A 21,576-nucleotide genomic window follows, 5' to 3' on the forward strand; every position below is an offset into this window, starting at 1 on the left:
AGTAAAAATACATTAATTCTTTGAAAATATTTTCCTTTGCTTCTGGGTTTTATGCCAATGATCCAAGTATATATATATTTATGATGAAGAAAGGTGCATCTAGCAAAGTGGTTTTTTTATGCCTCCAGGGTCAAGGGGGGGGGGGGGGTTACATAGTCTGAAAATAAATTAATGCTTTGAAATCTGCCCTTTGCTATTAATCAACCATTTTATGATTACATTTGCAAAATTTTGAAATATGTGGCCCATGGGTCAGTGGGTGAGGTGCACAACTGGTTATAAAGTGGAAGTGCATTTTCTCTTTGTTACTCTGATCTACCTCTGGGTATTAAGTAAATAGAGTAAGCATGCTAAGTTAATAATTATGATAAGCAATGGTGCCTCTTTCAAAATTGTAAACTGTGAATTTCATGGCCGGCGGTTTAAAACACGAACCAAATATAATTGTTTGAAAGTTGTTACACAATACTCAGGTGACCTATAAGGCCCGTTGGCCTCTTGTTATAACCTGTACATTGTCTTTCAGACTGCGTGGCCCCTGAATGGTCTGGAGTTTATGCGGTCTATCTACCACTGTCTGTGTCAGGCTCTAGAAATACACTACACTGAGGATACATGTGACCAGTCGGACCTCGTCAATAAGGTATGTACAATATCTTACCTGAACTAAAGGACCTCTATAGTTTTGAATGAACATTTTTTTAGATATAAATATTATTATATTGAAGACATATTACAGTGAGCGCTTCCAGAAAATAGCATAACGTCAGCTAAATTAGTGCTCTTTAATTTGCAATTGAATCAGACAATCTTAATAAACTTTAAGTGTAATGTAAGTTGATTTTAATATGGTAAGGTTAACGTGTTTGTTTAATTTTTTTTCTCAGACCAAGATCAACATAACAGCTGTGTTGGATCCTGTAAAGAAACTGATCACAAATTTACAACACCTGTATGACCTCTACCACAAGTACAGGTGTTATCTGACCTTTGCTCAGTTCTTAGCTGTAAGTAATCACCTGTACGACCTTGACCACAAGTACAGGTGTTATCTGACCTTTGCTTAGTTCTTAGCTTTAAGTAATCACCTGTATATGACCTCACCACAAGTACAGGTGTTATCTGACCTTTGGTCAGTTCTTAGCTCTAAGTAATCACCTGTATATGACCTCTACCACAAGCACAGGTGTTATCTAACCTTTGCTCAGTTCTTAGCTTTAAGTAATCACCTGTATATGACCTCTACCACAAGTACAGGTGTTAACTGACCTTTGCTCAGTTCTTATCTGTTCTTACAACATTTGGATCTGTAGCTGACTGCTTTATCTGTTCGAAATTTTCTCAAGCTGCGAGCCTCAGTTCTGCAGCAAACTGTCAGCAATTAGTAAATTTTTAAATTGACCTTAGATTATAGTAAATATGTACTGTATAAATTGATTTGAATACTTTTTAGGAGACTACGGAGTCAGTTACCTTTAGGATGTTGGATAATGTGGTTGCCTTGGAGATGATTCAGACCCGCCTGACCCAACAGATACGACCTTACATGCAGGAGCATCACCTGAAAGAGGACACAGTCTTCACCAAATATGTCAAGGTCAGATATAGAAAGAGGACACAGTCTTCACTAAATATGTCAAGGTCAGATATAGAAAGAGAGGACACTGGCTTTACTAAATATGTCAAACTTAAAAGTATAAAGCAGATCACCAACACTTCGTGAGAATGCAGCAGTAAATTTATTTTGACCGGTTTCGACCTGTGACGGTCGTCATCAGAACCTGCTGCATTCTCACGAAGTGTTGGTGATCTGCTTTATACTTTTAAGTTTATAACTTTAGTTACAGACCCTATTGAATACCTTTCGGTATCCACACTTGAGAATCTTCCGCAATTTTAACCTCAAGGTGTTGGTCTCCAGCTTTTCTTTGTTAAATATGTCAAAGTAAGATATAGACACAGGATAAAGTCTTCACTAAATATGTAAAAATCTGATATAAAAAGAGGACACAGTCTTCACTAAATGTGTCAAAGTCAGATATAGACTTCACTAAATATGTCAAAGTCAGATATAGAAGGATAGGACACAGTCTTCACTAAATGTGTCAAGGTCAGGTACAGAAAGAGGATATGGTCATCACTAATTATCAAGGTCAGGTACAGACAGAGGGCACAATCTTCACTAAATATATCAAGGTCAGATTTAGAAAGAGAGGAGACAGTCTTCACTACAAATATGTCAAGGTCAAGTACAGACAAAGGGCATATCTGTAATTTATTATGCCCCCTTTCAAGGAAGGGAGGGCATATTGCTTTGCTGCTGTTGGTCTGTCGGTCCATTTAGCTTCCGTTCATTTTCTTCTTAACTGTTGCACATACTGAAATGAAATTTGGTATACAGGTTTATGAGGTATATATATCTAGGTCAAGTTCTTTTTTGGGTACAATTGCACCATTTTTGACAGAGTTATGCCCCTTGGACTTAGAAAAATCTAACTTATTAGCAGTTTCCTTTCATTTTCTTTGCAGAGGTTGCACACATTGAAATGAAATTTAGTATGCAGATTTTTCAGCTGAATATCTAGGTTAAGTTCTGCTTTGGGTAGGATCGCACCATTTAAGACAGAGTTATGCCCTTTTTAACTTAGAAAAAATCCAATTATGGGGGAGGGGGGGGCATAAGTGTTTTACAAAGTAACATCTCTTGTTTCATTATGTTTTGAGAAGGTTATACTGTGTATCCTTGGATCCTATAACTTGGAAATGTAATAATGTTAATTTTATTTCCAGGACCTGTTGGAAAGGAGTATGGGGCTGACCTCATTCTATGGAGAAGCACCATGGGAAGCCAAAGTGATAGCAGTCATTGGTTGTATCAAGGATCCCAGGGTAGGGACAAGACAGGCTGAACAGAATTCTAGTCTTATATCCAGGCTTTATACAGTGGTACTATTGTTTCATTTCTTTGTTACAGTCCAAGTGTGAGGCCATTCTAGAGACGATGAAGATGGCTCGTATTCCTCTGTCAGCTCAGATAGAGAAACTGATACAGGAGGGCATGGAACTAGAACATCCCAAGTCAGTATATACTGTGTATCAACTTTACCTAACAGATGCTTTCTTTTGATATTTTGTCATTAAAACATGTTCCATGTTCATGACTATTGTCATGATTCTCATTTGGATCCTTTTATGATACAGGTAAACTTCGGTATCTCTACATCGGATATGTCGACAACCTGGAATATGTCGATGTCCGTCTGCGGTACCGGCGTTATTTACTATATAAATGATTTGCAAAAACTCCGATATGTCGACCTCGGTAATGTCGACTACCCCGCTTATCTCGACGTATATTCACAGTTTCAAGACCAAAATTCACCTGGTATATGTCGACATCAGAGCAATTTTCTGCTCTACCTAACCTAACTGTTTGTCAGCTGGTCGCTCGTCACGCACGGATGACTCCGTATATCTCGACATCGTCAGAAATTCACACCTTTCACACCCATGTTTTGACTACATACTGCTTCTATAGAAATGTGTTTGTAGAGGAATCCCTGTAGAGAAATCCCAAGCCCCCTTGACGTCTGAGACGTTAATTGTTTAATGTTACCGATAAATTTTCTCGATAAAACCGCTTTTTTTAAATTTCGAAATCTAACAAAACTTTACATTTTGTAAAAAAAAAATACTAAGTTACTGAATAACAATGAACAATATCCACATTTAATTAAAAATAGTAAAAATGCATTCAACAGAAAAGAATCAAATCTACGACATGCACGATTATTGCATCAGCCATAATATAAATGCATGCGTAACATCATTAAGTTTGTTTAATGTGCAGTTTCAATAAAATTTTATTTTAAAATGAAATTAAAAATATTGATGAATGATTATGAAATGAAAATGAATTGAAATGAAATAGTAAAAAAAAAACCATTAATTTTTTTCCCGTATTATGGAAGTCGACTTTGTACTGTTCCGGTTTGGAGTTTATAAAGCGCATTTCCTATCCTGTTCTGAAAGTGCTAGTTGCACGCGGATGGAATGCTGGATGGAAAACTGTTTTTAGTAAAATGAGAAGATTTAGATAAATAAAAAAGCATTTCATAAATTACATTTGTGAATAACTTCTTAGATTTTCTAATAAATATAGAGGGATAACTGAAACAAACGGTCTATTGAGGACATGTAGGAACTTACTCGTCTGTTAATTTTAGGTCTATGGTTTTACTATGCAGTTAAATTAAGGACGTCGAATCTAAACTCTGATATCTCCACACCTCAGATATTTGGACATTTTCCGATTGTCCCGTCGATGTCGAGATAACGAAGTTTACCTGTATTTGGTAAAATTAGACTTGCACCAGGAACAGTTAGTTTAGGTATTAAGGTCTTCAAGACTTTTCATCTTCATGAACCTAAATTAACAACCTTCTTGATATTTCTACATTTATTTTTAATGATAAAAATGTGAAGATTTGCTAATTTTCTGTGATCTTTATTATGTAAATACAATTTACAGATAACTTTGGAAAAAATACATGGGTTAAGTAAAGTGAGTGTTGTTAGTAAGACGAGTTTTTATATTGAATAGAGCAACAGAGATACAGGAGCAATACAAGATGGTGACTGTCAGAAAACTGGTTCTCAAGTATGGAGTTAACCGGGTACCAGACAAACAGTCCAATGAGGTGTGCTTCTTTTATTTACATGTAATCACTTACAAACAGTACACATATACAAAATCATTCAAAAACTTATATTTCTAGATAATTACATACAGGTTTCTAAATATAAATCTATTTAGGCCCTTTATTCACTTACATACAGTACACATGCAAAATCTTCATACAAAACTAATATTTCTAGATCTATTAGATGTAATGCTTTTTGTAGGACCTGATAAAGTACATCCTGGTCCAAGACAAGCCAGACTGTGTACAGGACGCCCTGAGTGTGATGGAGGCGTATGGTAACACCGAGTACCAACAGGAAATCTATCTCTTCAAGTGTAGGCATCTCATACACAAAAACAAGGTAAGATTACTATCTCTTCAAGTGTAGACATCCCATACACAAGAACAAGGCAAGATTACTTTCTCTTCAAGTGTAGACATCTCATACACAAGAACAAGGCAAGATTACTATCTCTTCTAATGTAGACATCTCATACACAAAAACAAGCCAAGATTACTATCTCTTCATCAAGTGTAGACATCTCATTCACAAAAACAAGGCAAGATTACGGCATACTCTGGCAATTTATTAGTTGTTAAAGATGTGTGCATATGACATTTGATGAAATCATGTGATAGTCCAGTGAATAAAGTAAAAAAAAAAATGGACATAAACTAAAACTGAAAAAGAACTATATGCGGTATTAACCAACATTTGCCCCCCAAAATCAAACTTTGACGGAGTAATATTTAATTAAGTCCTTAAACAGGGGAGTAAATGCTGACTTCAAAGCACTGAATAATTTCATAAGTAATGACGTCATATGTACGTAATGACGTCACAAATATGACGTAAATTTCAGTTTTTTATGAATTTTGCAGAAAAATGTACATATTTCGTCGATATTTTAAATAGAAGTCACCGAGCGCATGTGTGTTCAGGATAAATATTTTGATATAATGTGTAGAATGATAGTATCAATGAAATATGTCAATATTGTTCCTGAACACACATGCGCTCTATAAATTTTAAAGCTTAAATTGTTGAAATTTTGTCCATTTTGTCCTCTTTCTGAAAAAGGATATAAAATCGGACTAGTTTGTGACGTCATAAAATCAGAAATTGTGAATACACTGCTCTGGAACTATAATATTTTCTGTTAACTTATATTTCTCGTACAATTTATTGAATTCAGCACATATCAGGAAGTTTTCAAAATTTGATTTTTGTGGGGGCAAACATATGCAATATACCGCATATAGTTCTTTGAAAAATATTCAAATATTCACTTTGGAAAAAAATTACTTCAGTAATGCTTTAGAAATGTTCTCATTGTCAAGTTCATTTTGCAATATAAATTACTTCATTCTTAGGAAAAAAATAATTCTTCTAAAGTAACTTGGGTTTGAAATATTTTGACAGTTTTTAAATATATCTTACTAGATACTGAGTAGAGCTTTGTTTAGGTGGGAAATATACTAAAAACCTTATGATATTTTCTTAAACTACAAAAGAAATACAGTCAAAATTAGAAGAAACTCACTTTTTCAGAAGCATACATTATAAAACTTGTTTGAAGTTTTCACATATTTTCTTTGGACATTCATTAATTTTATATGATTAAAGATATGCATTGATAATAAGACTGAAATATGTATTATTTAATACCAAATTTCTTAGTGCAGGATGCTGATACATCAGCTATATTACATACCTCTTTAATGAGATAGAGTACAATTCAGTAATACATATCACTGCAGATACTTGATTTTCTTCACTTGTTTATTTCTCCATTGAGCAACAAACAGATTGTCATTTGTATCTATACACAGTCCCAAGGGATATCTCAGTCCACAGTCTATGTAATGGAGGAACTGCCCATCCTGGTCTATGATGTGGACACAGTTATTGTCAAAATCAGCTGTAAGGATGTGACTCTGACTGTCTGTGGTGATTCCTAGTGGACAGAATGGATGTTTCATTGGAGCAGGAGTATGTCCAGTGTACCTGAATCTCAGTTTCCCGGCCTGATTGACCACCACTACTGCTTCAGCTTTCTCATCAGACACACAGATATCATGGTTCTTGTTTTCAGTTATGTATCTTAGATAACGAGAACAAGGTGAATAGAGAGGTTTACCTTTATCATCAAACTGAATGGTTTGTTTCTCTGTGGAGCCAGAGTAACGGACAACTTTTGTTTGTATGTTATCATCACTGTCCATGATAACCAGGAGGTCACCAGAGGAGGTACTACAGACACCTTTAGGTCCCCAGTTCTGTAGTCTGATCACCTCCTCTATCTTCTCATTCTTCACAATGTTCACAGTTCTATAAAAGTAATCAGTATAAACTAGATCTCCACTTTCTGTCACTGCTATGTTAGATGGTCTGTTCCCTGACTTGGTTGTGATTGACTTGAGTAGTGATCCCTGGTTGATGCTGTAGAGTTTCATAGTTTTGTCATTTCCACTTGTCCAGATTTCTTCATCACTCAGACAGGCCACATAGTAAAGTTCTCTATACCCAGTGTCTATGGTGGTGACAGTCTCTGGTTCATCAAGCAGCTGTTTGACTGGAGGAGAGGATCCAGCTTCTGGTGATTTCTGTGTTGTCTTCATGCTGTAGCCATGTTTATCTGATGTTAAAGAACTTGATGGTAAGGCTCCAAACAATTTACGTAAATTTTCTACTTGGATTTTTCCTGGAATGAATTTTGGTAAAAATGGTATAATCTTGTGTGGAAGATTTCTGTATGTGTGTACTTTTGATGTTACACTAAACAGTTTTGAAAAGTCATTGGTGTCTTTAGTAATTTCCATCGAATCAATTTCATCCTTGATGTCAGACATTGTCTTGTTTATTTCATCCAGATGTTTCTGTAGAGTTTGTAACTGTGTGTTTTTCATCTCATCAACTTCAGCTTTAAGTTTCTTGACAAGTTTGTCAATTTCTCTGTGCCAGTCTTCTCCATGTTTTGTTATGGCTGTTGAGAGGTCTCCATATTCCTTTTGTAACTGACTCATTCTGTTTTGTACATCAGAGGCAATGTCCTGGTAGGTGGGATAAATTGTCTCATTTAATTCAGTCTGCTCTTTCATGAATTTATTCTTTCTTTCATCCACAACTTTTAATATTTCTGATACCTTATGACCTAGATGTTGATCAGATCCAATGCACTTATGGCAGACAGGAATGTCACATTGATTACAGTACATTTTACATAGTTCTTTATAATGGAATTTACATCCAGGGTAGAGGGGGGTGGATTTCCTGGCCTGAAATTTAACAACTTTGTGATCCTTAGATTCATCAGATATCATGTGTTTTCCTACACAAGCTGTACACAGGTTGACAAGACATGTATCACAGTGCATCTGTACTACAGAGGTCTCACACAGGTCACAGCGCATCACGTCCTGGGCACTGGTATGGGGGTCCATCATTAGATTTTGTGACTGAAGCCTATAAATTCAACATAAATGATCAAACATTTTTTGACTGAATACATTTTTTATGGACTGCAGAAACGCAGTATGTCTGGGGCCATATAGAAATACACAAGTCATCATATTACATAATACAAGGTTCATTTAATTGTTTGGGAATGCTATTTTATTCCCATAGTTAAAGCCTATACTACTGGATTTCCAATGACTTTCAACTGTTATGCACAGAAATATTAAAAAAAACTTCTTACCTGACTTCAGTAATGGCGGCCGTCCCTGATCGATCTCCAAGTGTAGTCTCTATACACTCTGATCACATGACTTTCCTGTTTTATCTACCTGTCAGGTGTTTATACTTCCTGGTTTAAAGTGGGATTTAAATGTCTTCAACAACTGCTTGAAATGCAGGGGTTATATAGATGATTACTTGTTAGGCCATTCTTAAAAAAATTATTTTTTGCGGTAACGCGCCTCATCATTTTAAGTGTGGGTAGGTAGGTAGGCTTTTTTTTTTTTTTTTTTGACACAAAATGTCAGAAATAAATTCTTTCGGTTATATAGAGGTATTAACCATGTCTTAGATTTCACATTACTAATCAAACAAGAAAATTAAAGCATTTTAAAATAAAGGAATTCAATTTTTTATTGCTTAAATATCGGAATACATCAGTTCTTTTTAGGCAAACGTTTTCAAAGAAAGTGACTTTCATCAGCCACGCACCTAAAATAACTGACTCGTCACTAATTTAGTGTTTCTGGGGTGTGATATATACGAGGTTTAAGATTTTATTAGTTTATTAATTAGCTGCAAATCCACCCTCATCCCACATGGAATTTCGTCTGCCACCAATTCTGTGGCGATCTCGTAAACATCATACCAATGTATCTGTAAGGTGGGACTGACGCACAATATTTTGAACTAGTAATTAAGATGTGTTTCCTTTCAAATTCACTATAACTGATAAAGCTACAGGGTCAGTATATTCTGCAACCTTCTCGGACACCATCTCTAAATTTGTAGATCACAAAGACGTTTTAATAGTACTTGGGGGAAAGATAAAGCTTCAGTGTAAGCGAGGCGTAAAAAAAATCAATCGGATAAAACCGGCGTAGGTGCAATGGAGACGTAAAAAAATATCAATCGAATAAAAACGGAAAATGGAGACGTAAAAAAAAAAAAAGATTTTTGAACCGATAAAAAAATTCCAGTCGGGTGGATTTTGGTGGGTCGGTCGGGTTACCGCAAAAGAACAATTTTTTAAGGATGGCCTTATGTTAATGCACTAGAAAACAGCATTGTCCATACACATATGTATCTGAATGTGTCAAAAAAGAGCATTGATTCGTAAAGAAAATATTTTCTGGATAAACAATTTTATATTTTCCTTTTAAAAACCAAAGGATTATATGTGTAGCAAATAAAAGTTTTGAAGAATTGATGTCAGAATATGGAATTTGACAGTAATTGTACCTGTTACTCTTGTACTCTTCAATTTTCTCCTTTATGAAGCCACAAGAGGAATTGAGTAATATTTTTTCATAGAAATATAAGAGGGGGGGGGTGTAATAAGATTCTTTTACAGAGTAACAAAGAATAAGCTATGTAACATAAATAGTTACACTGTACCATGTAATGTAGAGGCTTATTTTTAAAATATGTAAATTATATCATCTTTGGCCACAATAGGTGGTTAAAGTTTAAAAAAACAAAACAAAAAAAAAACAAGGTCACAATTGATGTTTCTTGAATATTAAGAAAGATATTAAATGTGATAAAGATTCAGGGACTAAGTATTGATATGCAGAAATAAACTGATATTCACAAGTCTTAGAACTAAAGATTTATGTTTTGGAAATTTGATAGCAAACCTCAATCAACTGTAAACTTCAGATAAAACTGGTTTTCACAGTAAGTAATTAAACTGAACATTCAGGAGGAGAATAAGTTCTCGGGTAAACATGGGGCTCTTCATTGTTTTCTGATATTTCATGAGAGCTCAGTGTGATATGTTTGTTTTCTGTTGACAGTTATATGAGTGTATGGAGCTGCTGAGACAGTGCCCCGCCCACTTGACCTTGACCTGCTGTCGTCACCTGATAGGATTTGTTATTGTTCACCTTAAAGACCCAGTCATCTTTGATAAAAATGTAAGTTCTAGCTGTGAGGAAAACCATTTGTGGGGAAATTTTAGCAAATTTTTAATTTAAATCCTTGAGGATGAAAATTCAAATATGCATGTAGATTTTTAGCTCTACTGGTCAGAGACCAGAAGAGCTTATGCGATAGTAATGCATCTGTCCGTCTGTCTGTCTGTCCGTCCGTCTGTCTGTAAACAATTTTTCAAAATGCTACTCCTCCTACAGTTTTGGTCCGATTTCAATATAACTTGGCACACAAGTAGACTACACTAAGATACATAATTTTGATCATCGGTTTTTTGATTTCGATGAACGGTGTTGCCATGGTTACTAAAAATAGAAATTTCTGTGAAATTCTTTCAAAATGCTACTCCTCCTACAGTTTTGGTCCAATTTCAGTATTACTTGGCACACAAGTAGACTACACTAAAAAACATAATTCTGTGCATCGGTTTTTGATTTCGATGAACGGTGTTGCCGTGGTTACTAAAAATAGAAATTTCTTTGAAATTCTTTCAAAATGCTACTCCTCCTACAGATTTGGTCCGATTTCAGTACAACTTGGCACACAAGTAGACTACACTAAGATACATAATTCTCTGCATCGGTTTTTGATTTCGATAAACGGTGTTGCCGTGGTTACTAAAAATAGAAATTTCTGTGAAATTCTTTCAAAATGCAACTCCTCCTACAGTTTTGGTCCAATTTCATTATAACTTGGCACACAAGTAGACTACACTAAGATACATAATTCTGTGCATCGGTTTTTGATTTCGATGAACGGTGTTGCCTTGGTTACTAAAAATAGAAATTTCTTTGAAATTCTTTCAAAATGCTACTCCTCCTACAGATTGGTCCGATTTCAGTATAACTTGGCACACAAGTAGACTACACTAAGATACATAATTCTGTGCATCGGTTTTTGATTTCGATAAACGGTGTTGCCGTGGTTGCTAAAAATAGAAATTTCTGTGAAATTCTTTCAAAATGCTACTCCTCCTACAGTTTTGGTCTGATTTTGATATAACTTGGCATACAAGTAGACTACACTAAGATACATAATTCTGTGCATCGGTTTTTGATTTCAATGAACAATGTTGCCATGGTTACTAAAAATAGAAATTTCTTTGAAATTCTTTCAAAATGCTACTCCTCCTGCAGTTTTGGTCTGATTTCAGTATAACTTGGCACACAAGTAGACTATACTAAGATACATAATTCTGTGCATTGGTTTTTATTTTGATGAGTGGCAAGGATCATTTTTCTATTTATTGCTGATTTAAAGTCTCAAGTCCCAACTGCTACTTTTCTCTTCCTTTGTTTTAAGTATAAATCAGTAGAGCTACAGTCTCGACAGAGACTTCTGGTTGATTAGGCTAAATAAAATTGGTATTACATATTACCAACTTTAAATTTCATTGAAAATACTCAAAAAACTAATTAGGATTCCTCAAGGCACAGATGTGTGTTAGCCCTAGATCTGTAATTTCAGTTTCATGTAGCCTTATAAATCTTTATTTCAGGTGTGCTACATCAGAAAACAGCTGTTGTGTGAGGCTGGGATTTACCTGATCAAATTCATTATCAGCAGAATTCCAGGTTTACATCTTTTGTCCACTTTTCTTTATAAAAATGATTTTTTTAAAAAGATAGTCCAGAATAAGAATGTTATATGAACTATATATGTTCTTTTTTCTAGATAAGTTTGAAGTTGAGGATTTAGAGTTCTTGCTGTTAAATGTGAAAAATGTCCATGCATTGCTGGTATGTTTTCAGCTATATACAGTCAATGTCTAGTAGGCTGTTTATACAGATATCTGTTCTATAAATTAGACTGACAATTTGACAAGATATAAACTTAACAAAGAACCTATGTCGTATGACATCATCACTATAGTGAATGTGTTAGCCTATGCTAAATCCATTATGACGTCATAATTAATTCAGTGTCACTTTTTCCTGTACTTTACAGCTTCAATAGAAATGGTAGAAAATACTGCATTTTGAAATTCACAGAATTCAATTTTAAGATCATGCCAAAATAATCTTAATTCAATTGATATATTTTTGAGGCTTATTATACCCCCCACAAACGAAGTTTAGAGGGTATATTGGAATCACCTTGTCCGTCTGTCTGTCTGTCTGTAGACGAGATTTTGTCCGGACCATTACTCAGAAACTATTGGAAGGATTTGTCTAAAAATTTGTGCACATATTATTCACCATATGAAGTTGTGCACCTGATATTTTCATTTTAATTCGATTATTATTTTGAATTTTACAGGTGTTTTTTCATTTTTATTTTGTGGTTTTGTCCGGACCGTTTCTCAGAAACTATTGCAAGGATTAATCTGAAAATTTGTACACTTATTATTCACCATATGAAGGTGTGCACCTGGAATTTTCAACTCTTTTTGTTAATTTTTTTGCATTTTACAGGTTTTATTTTTTATTTTAATTGACTTGTTCATTTTGGGCTCATGTATAAGGTTTGAGATATAGAATCTAGAATATCTGTTCAAAAATACTCATAAAAACTTAAAAAAAGGAAACATCATCAAGTGTTAAAAACAGTTTTTACATTGCACAGAAGATAATGTAATTCCATTTGTCTCTTGGGAATAATGACTGGACATGCATCCAGTTAAAGATAAATTAATGAGATTGGTGTTGGAAGTTGTTATGGCATATCTCTTATCAAGCGTGTGTGTTATCTAATCTCCAGGGAATAAGGCACAAGAATTAAAGATCTCTCTTCTCTTATTCTCTTAATTGTAATTTATTGTCTGTCAAAGCACTTCATTACTGGATGACCAGCTCTTTATTTTCAAAATGCATTTCAAATTGATATATCAAGATTAATTTGATTTGTATAATGTTTTTTTGTTAACAATCAGTTTGCAGAGTGACATAACACATAATTGCAATTTATTTTTTTAATGCAGAAATAAAAAAAAATAAAATGAAAAAATAAAAAAAAATATTACAATGTATTAGTATTGATGTTTCATTTGGTTGCACCTTTGTTTCATTCATTAAGAAACATGATGAGCAATTATATTTCACTGCAAATTTTTGTAAGTAAATTGTGAACACCTCTAGATCCATAAAGTATTTTTGAATTGGCACCTCTGAAAAACCCAGCGGGGGGTATTTGTCCCTATTGGACAGTTCTAGTTTGGTAATGACAATATATTTCTGGAATAAGAGAAACCTGTAGGCACCTTTCATTTGCTAGATCTTGACCTTAATTAAGTTGACATATCCAAGACAGTAGACTATCTTTTGTAATGAAATTACAATGTATACAAATCACTGAAATAATGTAAATGGTATATACTGTTTTGTAGGAATGCAAAATCCTAAGAAATCTTCAGTTGTCAACTAAATAGTGTAATTATATCTTGATGAAATGTGTCTAAGTCAAAGATGTACGTGTTGTAGAGATCGTGTGCACATTTTTGTGATATTTTTACTAAAATGATGTGCATTCCTTTTCATAATTATTTGTTACTTATTCATATTCTTGGTGTTTGATTACAATTTTTCTATTAAATATGATCTTTTTAAATTAAAAGTACAATTTTTGATAAACATGTTTAATCTGAAAGTAACCCCGAACAGTCTTAATAATTAAATCCTGTGTAAGTGCAAAAAGGTCAAGAATATTGGTATAGGTAAATAGCCTATCTCTCATTAGTTAGAGGGGAAAGGTATATATTTTAATGACTTTTTGTGATTGTTTGGGTATGTTCTTCATCATATTAAAGATTGAAAACATTGTGACAAAGACTTTTGAAAAATATTTACAAATGTAGGGTGGAGAATTGACTAAAAAAGTCCATTTACCTATTTTTTTTTTTAAATATGGAGTTATATTTTATGTCAAGTGAATAAAAAAGAGATTATTCTTGAGAAATATTGCTGAATGTTGTTCAGTTAATAGAGTCTATTAACAACGATGTTTGAAGAGGTATTTTTGTGATTTTTCATATTCTCTTCTTGACAAGTACCCCTAAAAATAACTGAAAATGTGTAGTCGCAGTATGTAACTACCATACCAAGTTGCACAGGCTCTACTAGATTTAAAAACAAGGAAACATACCATGAGATTTTAACTAATTGATAAGCAAGTACTAATTTATCATTTTGAAAAGTTTGAAAATCTTGTGACAAAGACTTATCCGACATAGGTTCTACCTTAATACAACTTAAAAATGTCATCTTTTTGACATAGAGAATAACTGTTATAATCAAAGGCATTTTTAAATAAACAATACAGTTTCATCTGTACATATTTGTTGCTTTCCTTTTGTTTATAATATTATATGACATTGGTGGTTTTAGAGAAAGATTTAGAAACTAACAGCATACAGAACTGCTTTTCAATGTGGCAATGTCAATATGTTAAATTCCAGTGTGTTTATTTGTATTTCAGAAAGAATTTTCCATTTATTTAACACTGGACCAGTATGTCAAACCAGACATCAGAAGGAAAACCCTGCATACCTACATGGGGGACTTCTTCAAAAAGGTAAATAGCTATGAACAGAAAAAAATCTTTGTCTGACAGTCACAGTCTTGAATTTCATATACTGTATACTGTAGAAGCAGAAATTTTCATGGGCCTAAAATTTCAAATATAATTCCGTGTGCATTTAATTTCATTGTTTTAAAACTAACCCTATTCAATATATAGTCAGATAAAATTTCGTGTGGGATTTAATTTTGTTGAATCTTGTTAAAAACGAAATTTAATCCCCCATGAATATTTGTGCTTATACAGTATTGTTTTTTTTACTGCTTTTTAAACAAAATCTGATGAAAATACATAAATTTCTTTCAGAAGGGCAGAAATTGGACTGATGCCTACAGGTGTGTATTGTGCTGGTAGAAACAAATGTCAGAAGGGCTAATCTGATAGTCCAGTGACATTCAGGACAAGGGACACTAGGTTATAGTTTCTGATTTACAATGCAAGAAATTTAAAATGTAGAGTTGTGTAATACTGTGGAGTTTTATGTTTCAGACTGGCAGAGATATTACAGGTGTCTAACATTGAGATGGAAGGGGAGATGATCATGCAGGCTGCTAAAAAAGGAGAAATTAAAGATGTCCTCAGAATCTGCAAGTATGTACTTAAAACATTAAAAACTTGTTAGGATATTCACTAAATCTTATTTTCTGACTTTTAACACATTGACACAATCTTTTAAAAAGTTATGTATTGATATTTTAAGAACTTAATTTGGTTGTGCTTTCTTCTCAATTCTCCTTGGGCTTCTTGTTTTGAATAAAGTCAATATTTTCTATCAAAATTCTTCAAATCTGAGTAACTGATTAAAAAACAGTTTAGAATTTTTGAAAACACACAGATATTAAGTTTGGCAACTAGTAGTATAACCCTTGAGTTCTCTTGTCTGAGATGTAATTATTTGTGATCTAGGAAACTACTAGACTCTGGTCCCTCAGAGAAGACTGCTGAGATTTTCTACAACGTGGCCTTGGTTCTACAAGAAGTATTAAGTGGATCAGAGAATGGAGTAGAGAGTCTGAGAAGCTTACCTAAGATCACACATCAGCTGGTGTGTCAGGCCATGAACATGTGCTCACCCAGTCTCTTACCCAGTCTGATCACGCTCAGTAAAGTCACAAGTCTCTGTGAAGCTGTAGACAGTCAATGTGAGGCAGCCAGCACCTGTCAGGTGAGTTTACTGTCTGTTAGGTGACAGTCAGCACCTATCAGGTGAGTTTACTGTCTGTTAGGTGACAGCCAGCACATGTCAGGTGAGTTTACTGTCTGTTAGGTGACAGCCAACACCTGTCAGGTGAGTTTACTGTCTGTTAGGTGACAGCCAACACCTGTCAGGTGAGTTTACTGTCCGTTAGATGACAGCCAGCACCTGTCAGGTGAGTTTACTGTCTGTAAGGTGACAGCCAGCACCTGTCAGGTGAGTTTACTGTCTGTTAGGTGACAGCCAGCACCTGTCAGGTGAGTTTAGGCCAAGCTTAAAAAATTCTTTGTTTGCAGTTGCAGACCTATAATATTGAGTTATGTCCAAGACACGATGTAGTTACGATATCGACAAATTACTTTTTTATAGTTTACCATAATAGTTCTATATTCTCATGTGTTTATTACAATACTTTTTGTTTTAAGACTATTTCCTTACTGTTAATATCCTCGATATCGTGCCGATATCGAATCATGGTTGCTCTAGGAATTGTGAATTCCATCCTTAATATGGTGTTTTCAACAACTGTTACTTAAAGTCATATACGCTATATGAACGCCAAATTTTGTGTGAAACAAAATCATTAATGATTTAATACACATGAAGTGTAATGAAAAATAATACTTTCCACAAAATTGTACTATAGATGTCGTTGTAAAAACAAAACAATAAAACAATATGTAAGAATTAAGAATTCGGTCATTTCATGAATATTGACGAAGGAAGTGCGTAAACAGTAGGCCTATATATAGAAACACGGGAAATCACAGACAACGAGGTATGTTGCATTTTGACAACAATTATTAATTTAAGTTTAATATGCTTCATAACAGAGAAGATGGTTGATACTGAAAACATTAAAAGATAAGTAACATTAAGTAAAACGCTTGCCATCCACGTCAAAAGTGAGTAGTATCTCAAGCGACCTACCTTGTTTTCTTTACGCCACGTGTGTTTATCAAACTAAAAGTAGCGACGGCGTCACGTGATGGGTTTATTTAAAAATAGCTATTTTTCTTTCCTTGCAGGATAATAAATAATTATAATTTGATAACTTTGTAACGCGTTTAATTTTAATGGTGTAATTTACAGCATTTTCGTAACTTTTATTGATAAACAAATCATATCAATTTCCAATCGTATTTTAACAGGCGCAAGTTATAGCGTGTATACTTTTAAAAATTTCTTTATAAATCTTTCCCTGATGTGTCGATATCGTCGATATCGCTTCGATATCGAATCATGTTTGCTCAGCTCTTGGTAAATACCTTCCCTGTTTCTTAAAATGTGTTTATGTTTAAATACTTTACTTTTACGAAGATTTTACGTGCCATCGATATCGACGATATCGTATCGATATCGATTCATGATTGTTAAGAGCATATTACTTTACCAATCTTCATCCTAATACAAAAACTTTATTTTTACATCACTTCTGTGTTTAAAAAGTTTACCTTACTGTCGATATCGTCGATATCGACGATATCGTGTCGATAACGAATCATGATTGTTAAAACATTTTCAAGAATTTTCACACAAATCTAACATCTTACTCTAAATCTAATCTAAAACAATAACAACCTTAAAATTTTCTTTATCATATTAATTTATTTTTATATTCAATAAGGAATCAATTTGGACTTCACTTGTGACTTTCTAAAATTATGTTATACCTCAATGTGAAAATAGATTATGCAAATAGGATCGATATCGTATCGATATCGTCATGATATTGTTGATATCGATGACATCGACGTAATATATTGTCTCAAATTGGCACCAGGTATTTCCAATTAATAGTGCTGATAACGATCGATATCGATACAATATCGACATAAAATTGTCGATATCGTCGATATCGACATCGAATTCTTTCTTGGACATGTATGATATTTAGACTGGGTCGGTAGGGAGACATTTTTTTTTTTTTTTTTTTTTTTTGGAAAAAAAAATCAGATTTTTGTTAGATAACAATGAAAAGAGGTTTTCATACACCTACTAGAACTGAAAAAGCTCACCTCTGGTTATAAACTACTGAATGATAAAAACGTGTCAAAATTTGAAAAGAAACTGTTTCAATATCCTAAATAATTGCAAAAAAAAAAACCAATTACCAAATGGCTAAAAAAAAGTTTTGGTCGGTGCATTTTCAGTGGGTCGGTAGGCAACTGCAAACAAACTTAACTTTATTTTAGGCCTTACTGTCTGTTAGGTGACAGCCAGCATATGTCAGGTGAGTTTACTGTCTGTTAGATGACAGCCAGCACCTGTCAGGTGAGTTTACTGTCTGTAAGGTGACAGCCAGCACCTGTCAGGTGAGTTTACTGTCTGTTAGGTGACAGCCAACACCTGTCAGGTGAGTTTACTGTCTGTAAGGTGACAGCCAGCACCTGTCAGGTGTGTTTACTGTCTGTTAGATGACAGCCAGCACCTGTCAGGTGAGTTTACTGTCGGTTAGGTGACAGCCAGCACCTGTCAGGTGAGTTTACTGTTGGTTAGGTGACAGCCAACACCTGACAGGTGAGTTTACTATCCGTTAGGTGACAGCCAGCACCTGTCAGGTGATTTTACTGTCGGTTAGGTGACAGCCAACACCTGTCAGGTGAGTTTGCTGTCCGTTAGGTGACAGCCAACACCTGTCAGGTGAGTTTACTGTCTGTTAGTTGACAGCCAGCACCTGTCAGGTGAGTTTACTGTCTGTTAGGTGACAGTCAGCACCTGTCAGGTAAGTTTACTTTCTGTTAGGGGATAGCCAGCACCTGTCAGGTGAGTTTACTGTCCATTAGGTGACAGCCAACACCTGTCAGGTGTGTTTACTGTCCGTTACTTGACAGCCAGCACCTGTCAGGTGAGTTTACTGTCCGTTAGGTGACAGCCAGCACCTGTCAGGTGAGTTTACTGTAGGGTAGGTGACAGCCAACACCTGTCAGGTGAGTTTACTGTCCGTTAGGTGACAGCCAACACCTGTCAGGTGAGTTTACTGTCTGTTAGGTAACAGCCAGCACCTGTCAGGTGAGTTTACTGTCTGTTAGGTGACAGTCAGCACCTGTCAGGTGAGTTTACTCTGTGTTAGGTGATAGCCAGCACCTGTCAGGTGAGTTCACTGTCCGTTAGGTGACAGCCAACACCTGTCAGGTGAGTTTACTGTCCGTTAGTTGACAGCCAGCACCTGTCAGGTGAGTTTTGTCCGTTAGGTGACAGCCAGCACCTGTCAGGTGAGTTTACTGTCCGTTAGGTGACAGGTGAGTTTACTGTCCGTTAGGTGACAGCCAGCACCTGTCAGGTGAGTTTATTGTCTGTAAGGTGACAGTCAGCACCTGTCAGGTGAGTTTACTGTCTGTTAGGTGACAAGTCAGCACCTGTCAGGTGAGTTTACTGTCTGTTAGGTGACAAGTTTCTATGAAGCTGTAGAGAGCCAGTGTGAAGCAGCCAGCACCTGTCAGGTGAGTTTACTATCTGTTAGGTTACAAGTCAGCACCTGTCAGGTGAATTTACCATCTGTTAGATGACAAGTCTCTGTAGATAGCCAATGTGAAAAAACACCTATTATACATTGTACAATTACAGTGTACATTGTTTCAAAATCTACATGCACAAACATGGAGAATAAGACAAGGTTTAAAAAATGAAGCCATATGTTTATTTTTCCCTTCTTTAGGATGACATTTGGGAGGGAGTTGTTCAGGGCAAGACAGTGGACAGAGACTGGAGAATTGACGACTCGTTTCAGGATGATGCTCTCGTGATGAATTCACAGTTTGTTCTCCCCCTGGTTGCTAAGTATGCAATGTCACAGCCAGCAACCACAAGTAATGGTAAACTACACACACAAATTATTCATCTCTTTGAATGGCAGTTCTCAATAAGAAATCTTATTTATATTTCAAATGCAAACAAGTTTAGCATACTTGGTGGAGCAAATTATGAATGAATTCAAGATTCCATGTTTAAAGTATTGAACAACACAGACATTTGACCTTCTGAAATGTTGAAAAAGTTTATGTTTTAGATACAGTAGTTTATTATAAAACAAAAGGTTAAATCTTTCAAGACATATTTATCTCTTAGTTTACTGAACAATTCACTGACATCAAAAGGTTTATATCATTTTTTTACTCTACAGAAGATAAACCTGGCCCTGACCTGGCCATCCAGAAACAGACCGTGTTACCTGTCCTTCAACATCTGAAGGACAACAGTCATCACCTGCTGGCTCTACAGTTTGCCCTTCATATGACCTTCACTGCCATGGAAACCATTATGACCCCAACAGAACAACATGTAATTTCTTTAATGTGTTTAGAACTTGATAATCATTTCAATACTGCATTTTGAAATTCAATTTCTTATACATCTTTTTTAGTTTTTTAGAGTAGGAAATACAAGGAAATATTTCATCTCTACTTTCAAAATAGCCAATAAAATGAAACAGCAAAAAAAGTAGTGAAAATGAAATGTTACCATTGAATCAAATTTGAAGAAGAAAGAATTTCAGAAAATTTCCATTAAATGTTTCGTATAATGGCTGTTAATATTGAGTGTATTGAGAATGTTGTGTTGTTAATTTAAACAAAGGACTCCAGCAACCCTGCAGATAATAATAAAGTGAATCAACTGATGCAGCAAAGTTCACCCCTCATCAGAGAGTTTACCTCAGCTCTTCTCATGAAGGTATGCTATGTGTGTGTGTTGGGGGGGGGGGTATTAGTTCTTGTCTTGTTTTCTTTTCATCAATCTAATTACATGCCTTCAATACACCTACAGGTGTTTAACTGTCAAGAAGTGGACCACAGACTGGCACTGTCTCTCCTCATCAACCGACCCAAAAACGAGGGACTGAAGATGATGATGAGTCTGATCAAAGCCTCGGGACACAAGTATAAGAAACTCAGGGTAAGATTCCTCATGTACAGTGTACATAATGACAGGATAATGAGATTTACTGACTTTAAGTTAATGTATTGAACATAAGTCATTGTATTGAACATTGACTGAAGATGATGATGAGTCTGATAAAAGCCACAGGACACAAGTATAACAGGGCTCGACATTAACCTTTTTTCCTACTTGTCCATTTGGACAAGTGACCAAGATATTTACATGTCCAAACTTCAACTTCACTTGTCCGAAAATTTTTAAATGGATATCTTATTCTGTCAACTTGAAAACAATTACTTAAATTAAAAATTTAAACGTGCTTGATTTATTAGTGTTGATATAGATAAATAAGACAAACACATATAAAACAAAATTTTATCTAGACTTCCTGTCCTGACAACAACATAAATGTTCGCAAGTGAATCTGTAATATCAATCAAATATATTCCAAATCCGAAAATGTCGTAAGATCCACGCCGTGCAATAGTATGGCTGCAATTAGTGAACATCGATCCCGATCAAGTGTGAACTTACATAGCGATTGATATTGGGATCGAAATTCTGGTTTATGTACTCCTTCCGTTTTATTTTGATAAGTTGTTTTTCAATGATTATTATTATTTGAAGACTTCTTTACATAAAAAAATCACTTGTCCAATCGGACAAGTGCCCAGCAATATTCACTTGTC

General features: G+C 34.9%; 2 protein-coding genes across 2 annotated transcripts in view; one reads left to right on the top strand and one right to left on the bottom strand.

Annotated features, from left to right (window-relative positions):
- Window positions 1-485: 485 nt before the first annotated feature.
- Window positions 486-21,576, top strand: part of LOC134245772 (kinetochore-associated protein 1-like) — a gene marked incomplete at its 5' end in the record, with an annotated part of 54,833 nt that continues 33,742 nt past the window's right edge. The window contains 18 exons of the mRNA XM_062728026.1: window positions 486-643; window positions 888-1,007; window positions 1,454-1,597; window positions 2,791-2,889; window positions 2,975-3,078; window positions 4,604-4,700; window positions 4,906-5,046; window positions 10,164-10,283; window positions 11,798-11,873; window positions 11,974-12,038; window positions 14,713-14,808; window positions 15,121-15,149; window positions 15,304-15,405; window positions 15,721-15,979; window positions 19,668-19,824; window positions 20,133-20,290; window positions 20,585-20,680; window positions 20,774-20,902. Of these exons, the coding sequence (XP_062584010.1) occupies window positions 486-643; window positions 888-1,007; window positions 1,454-1,597; window positions 2,791-2,889; window positions 2,975-3,078; window positions 4,604-4,700; window positions 4,906-5,046; window positions 10,164-10,283; window positions 11,798-11,873; window positions 11,974-12,038; window positions 14,713-14,808; window positions 15,121-15,149; window positions 15,304-15,405; window positions 15,721-15,979; window positions 19,668-19,824; window positions 20,133-20,290; window positions 20,585-20,680; window positions 20,774-20,902 (2,150 nt within the window). The remainder of the gene's footprint in view (window positions 644-887; window positions 1,008-1,453; window positions 1,598-2,790; window positions 2,890-2,974; window positions 3,079-4,603; window positions 4,701-4,905; window positions 5,047-10,163; window positions 10,284-11,797; window positions 11,874-11,973; window positions 12,039-14,712; window positions 14,809-15,120; window positions 15,150-15,303; window positions 15,406-15,720; window positions 15,980-19,667; window positions 19,825-20,132; window positions 20,291-20,584; window positions 20,681-20,773; window positions 20,903-21,576) is intronic.
- On the bottom strand, window positions 6,384-8,420 carry LOC134245771 (uncharacterized). The gene is made up of 2 exons (XM_062728025.1): window positions 8,387-8,420; window positions 6,384-8,151 (listed from the first exon to the last, which is right to left on the bottom strand). The coding sequence occupies exon 2, from the start codon at window positions 8,130-8,132 to the stop codon at window positions 6,438-6,440; it is 1,695 nt and encodes a 564-aa protein (XP_062584009.1). The 5' UTR covers window positions 8,133-8,151; window positions 8,387-8,420; the 3' UTR covers window positions 6,384-6,437.

This window comes from Saccostrea cucullata, unplaced genomic scaffold (assembly GCF_032062105.1).
Source record: "Saccostrea cucullata isolate Sc308-1 unplaced genomic scaffold, CSIRO_AGI_Scuc_v1 ctg2269, whole genome shotgun sequence".
In the NCBI taxonomy this organism is placed as follows: domain Eukaryota; kingdom Metazoa; phylum Mollusca; class Bivalvia; order Ostreida; family Ostreidae; genus Saccostrea; species Saccostrea cuccullata.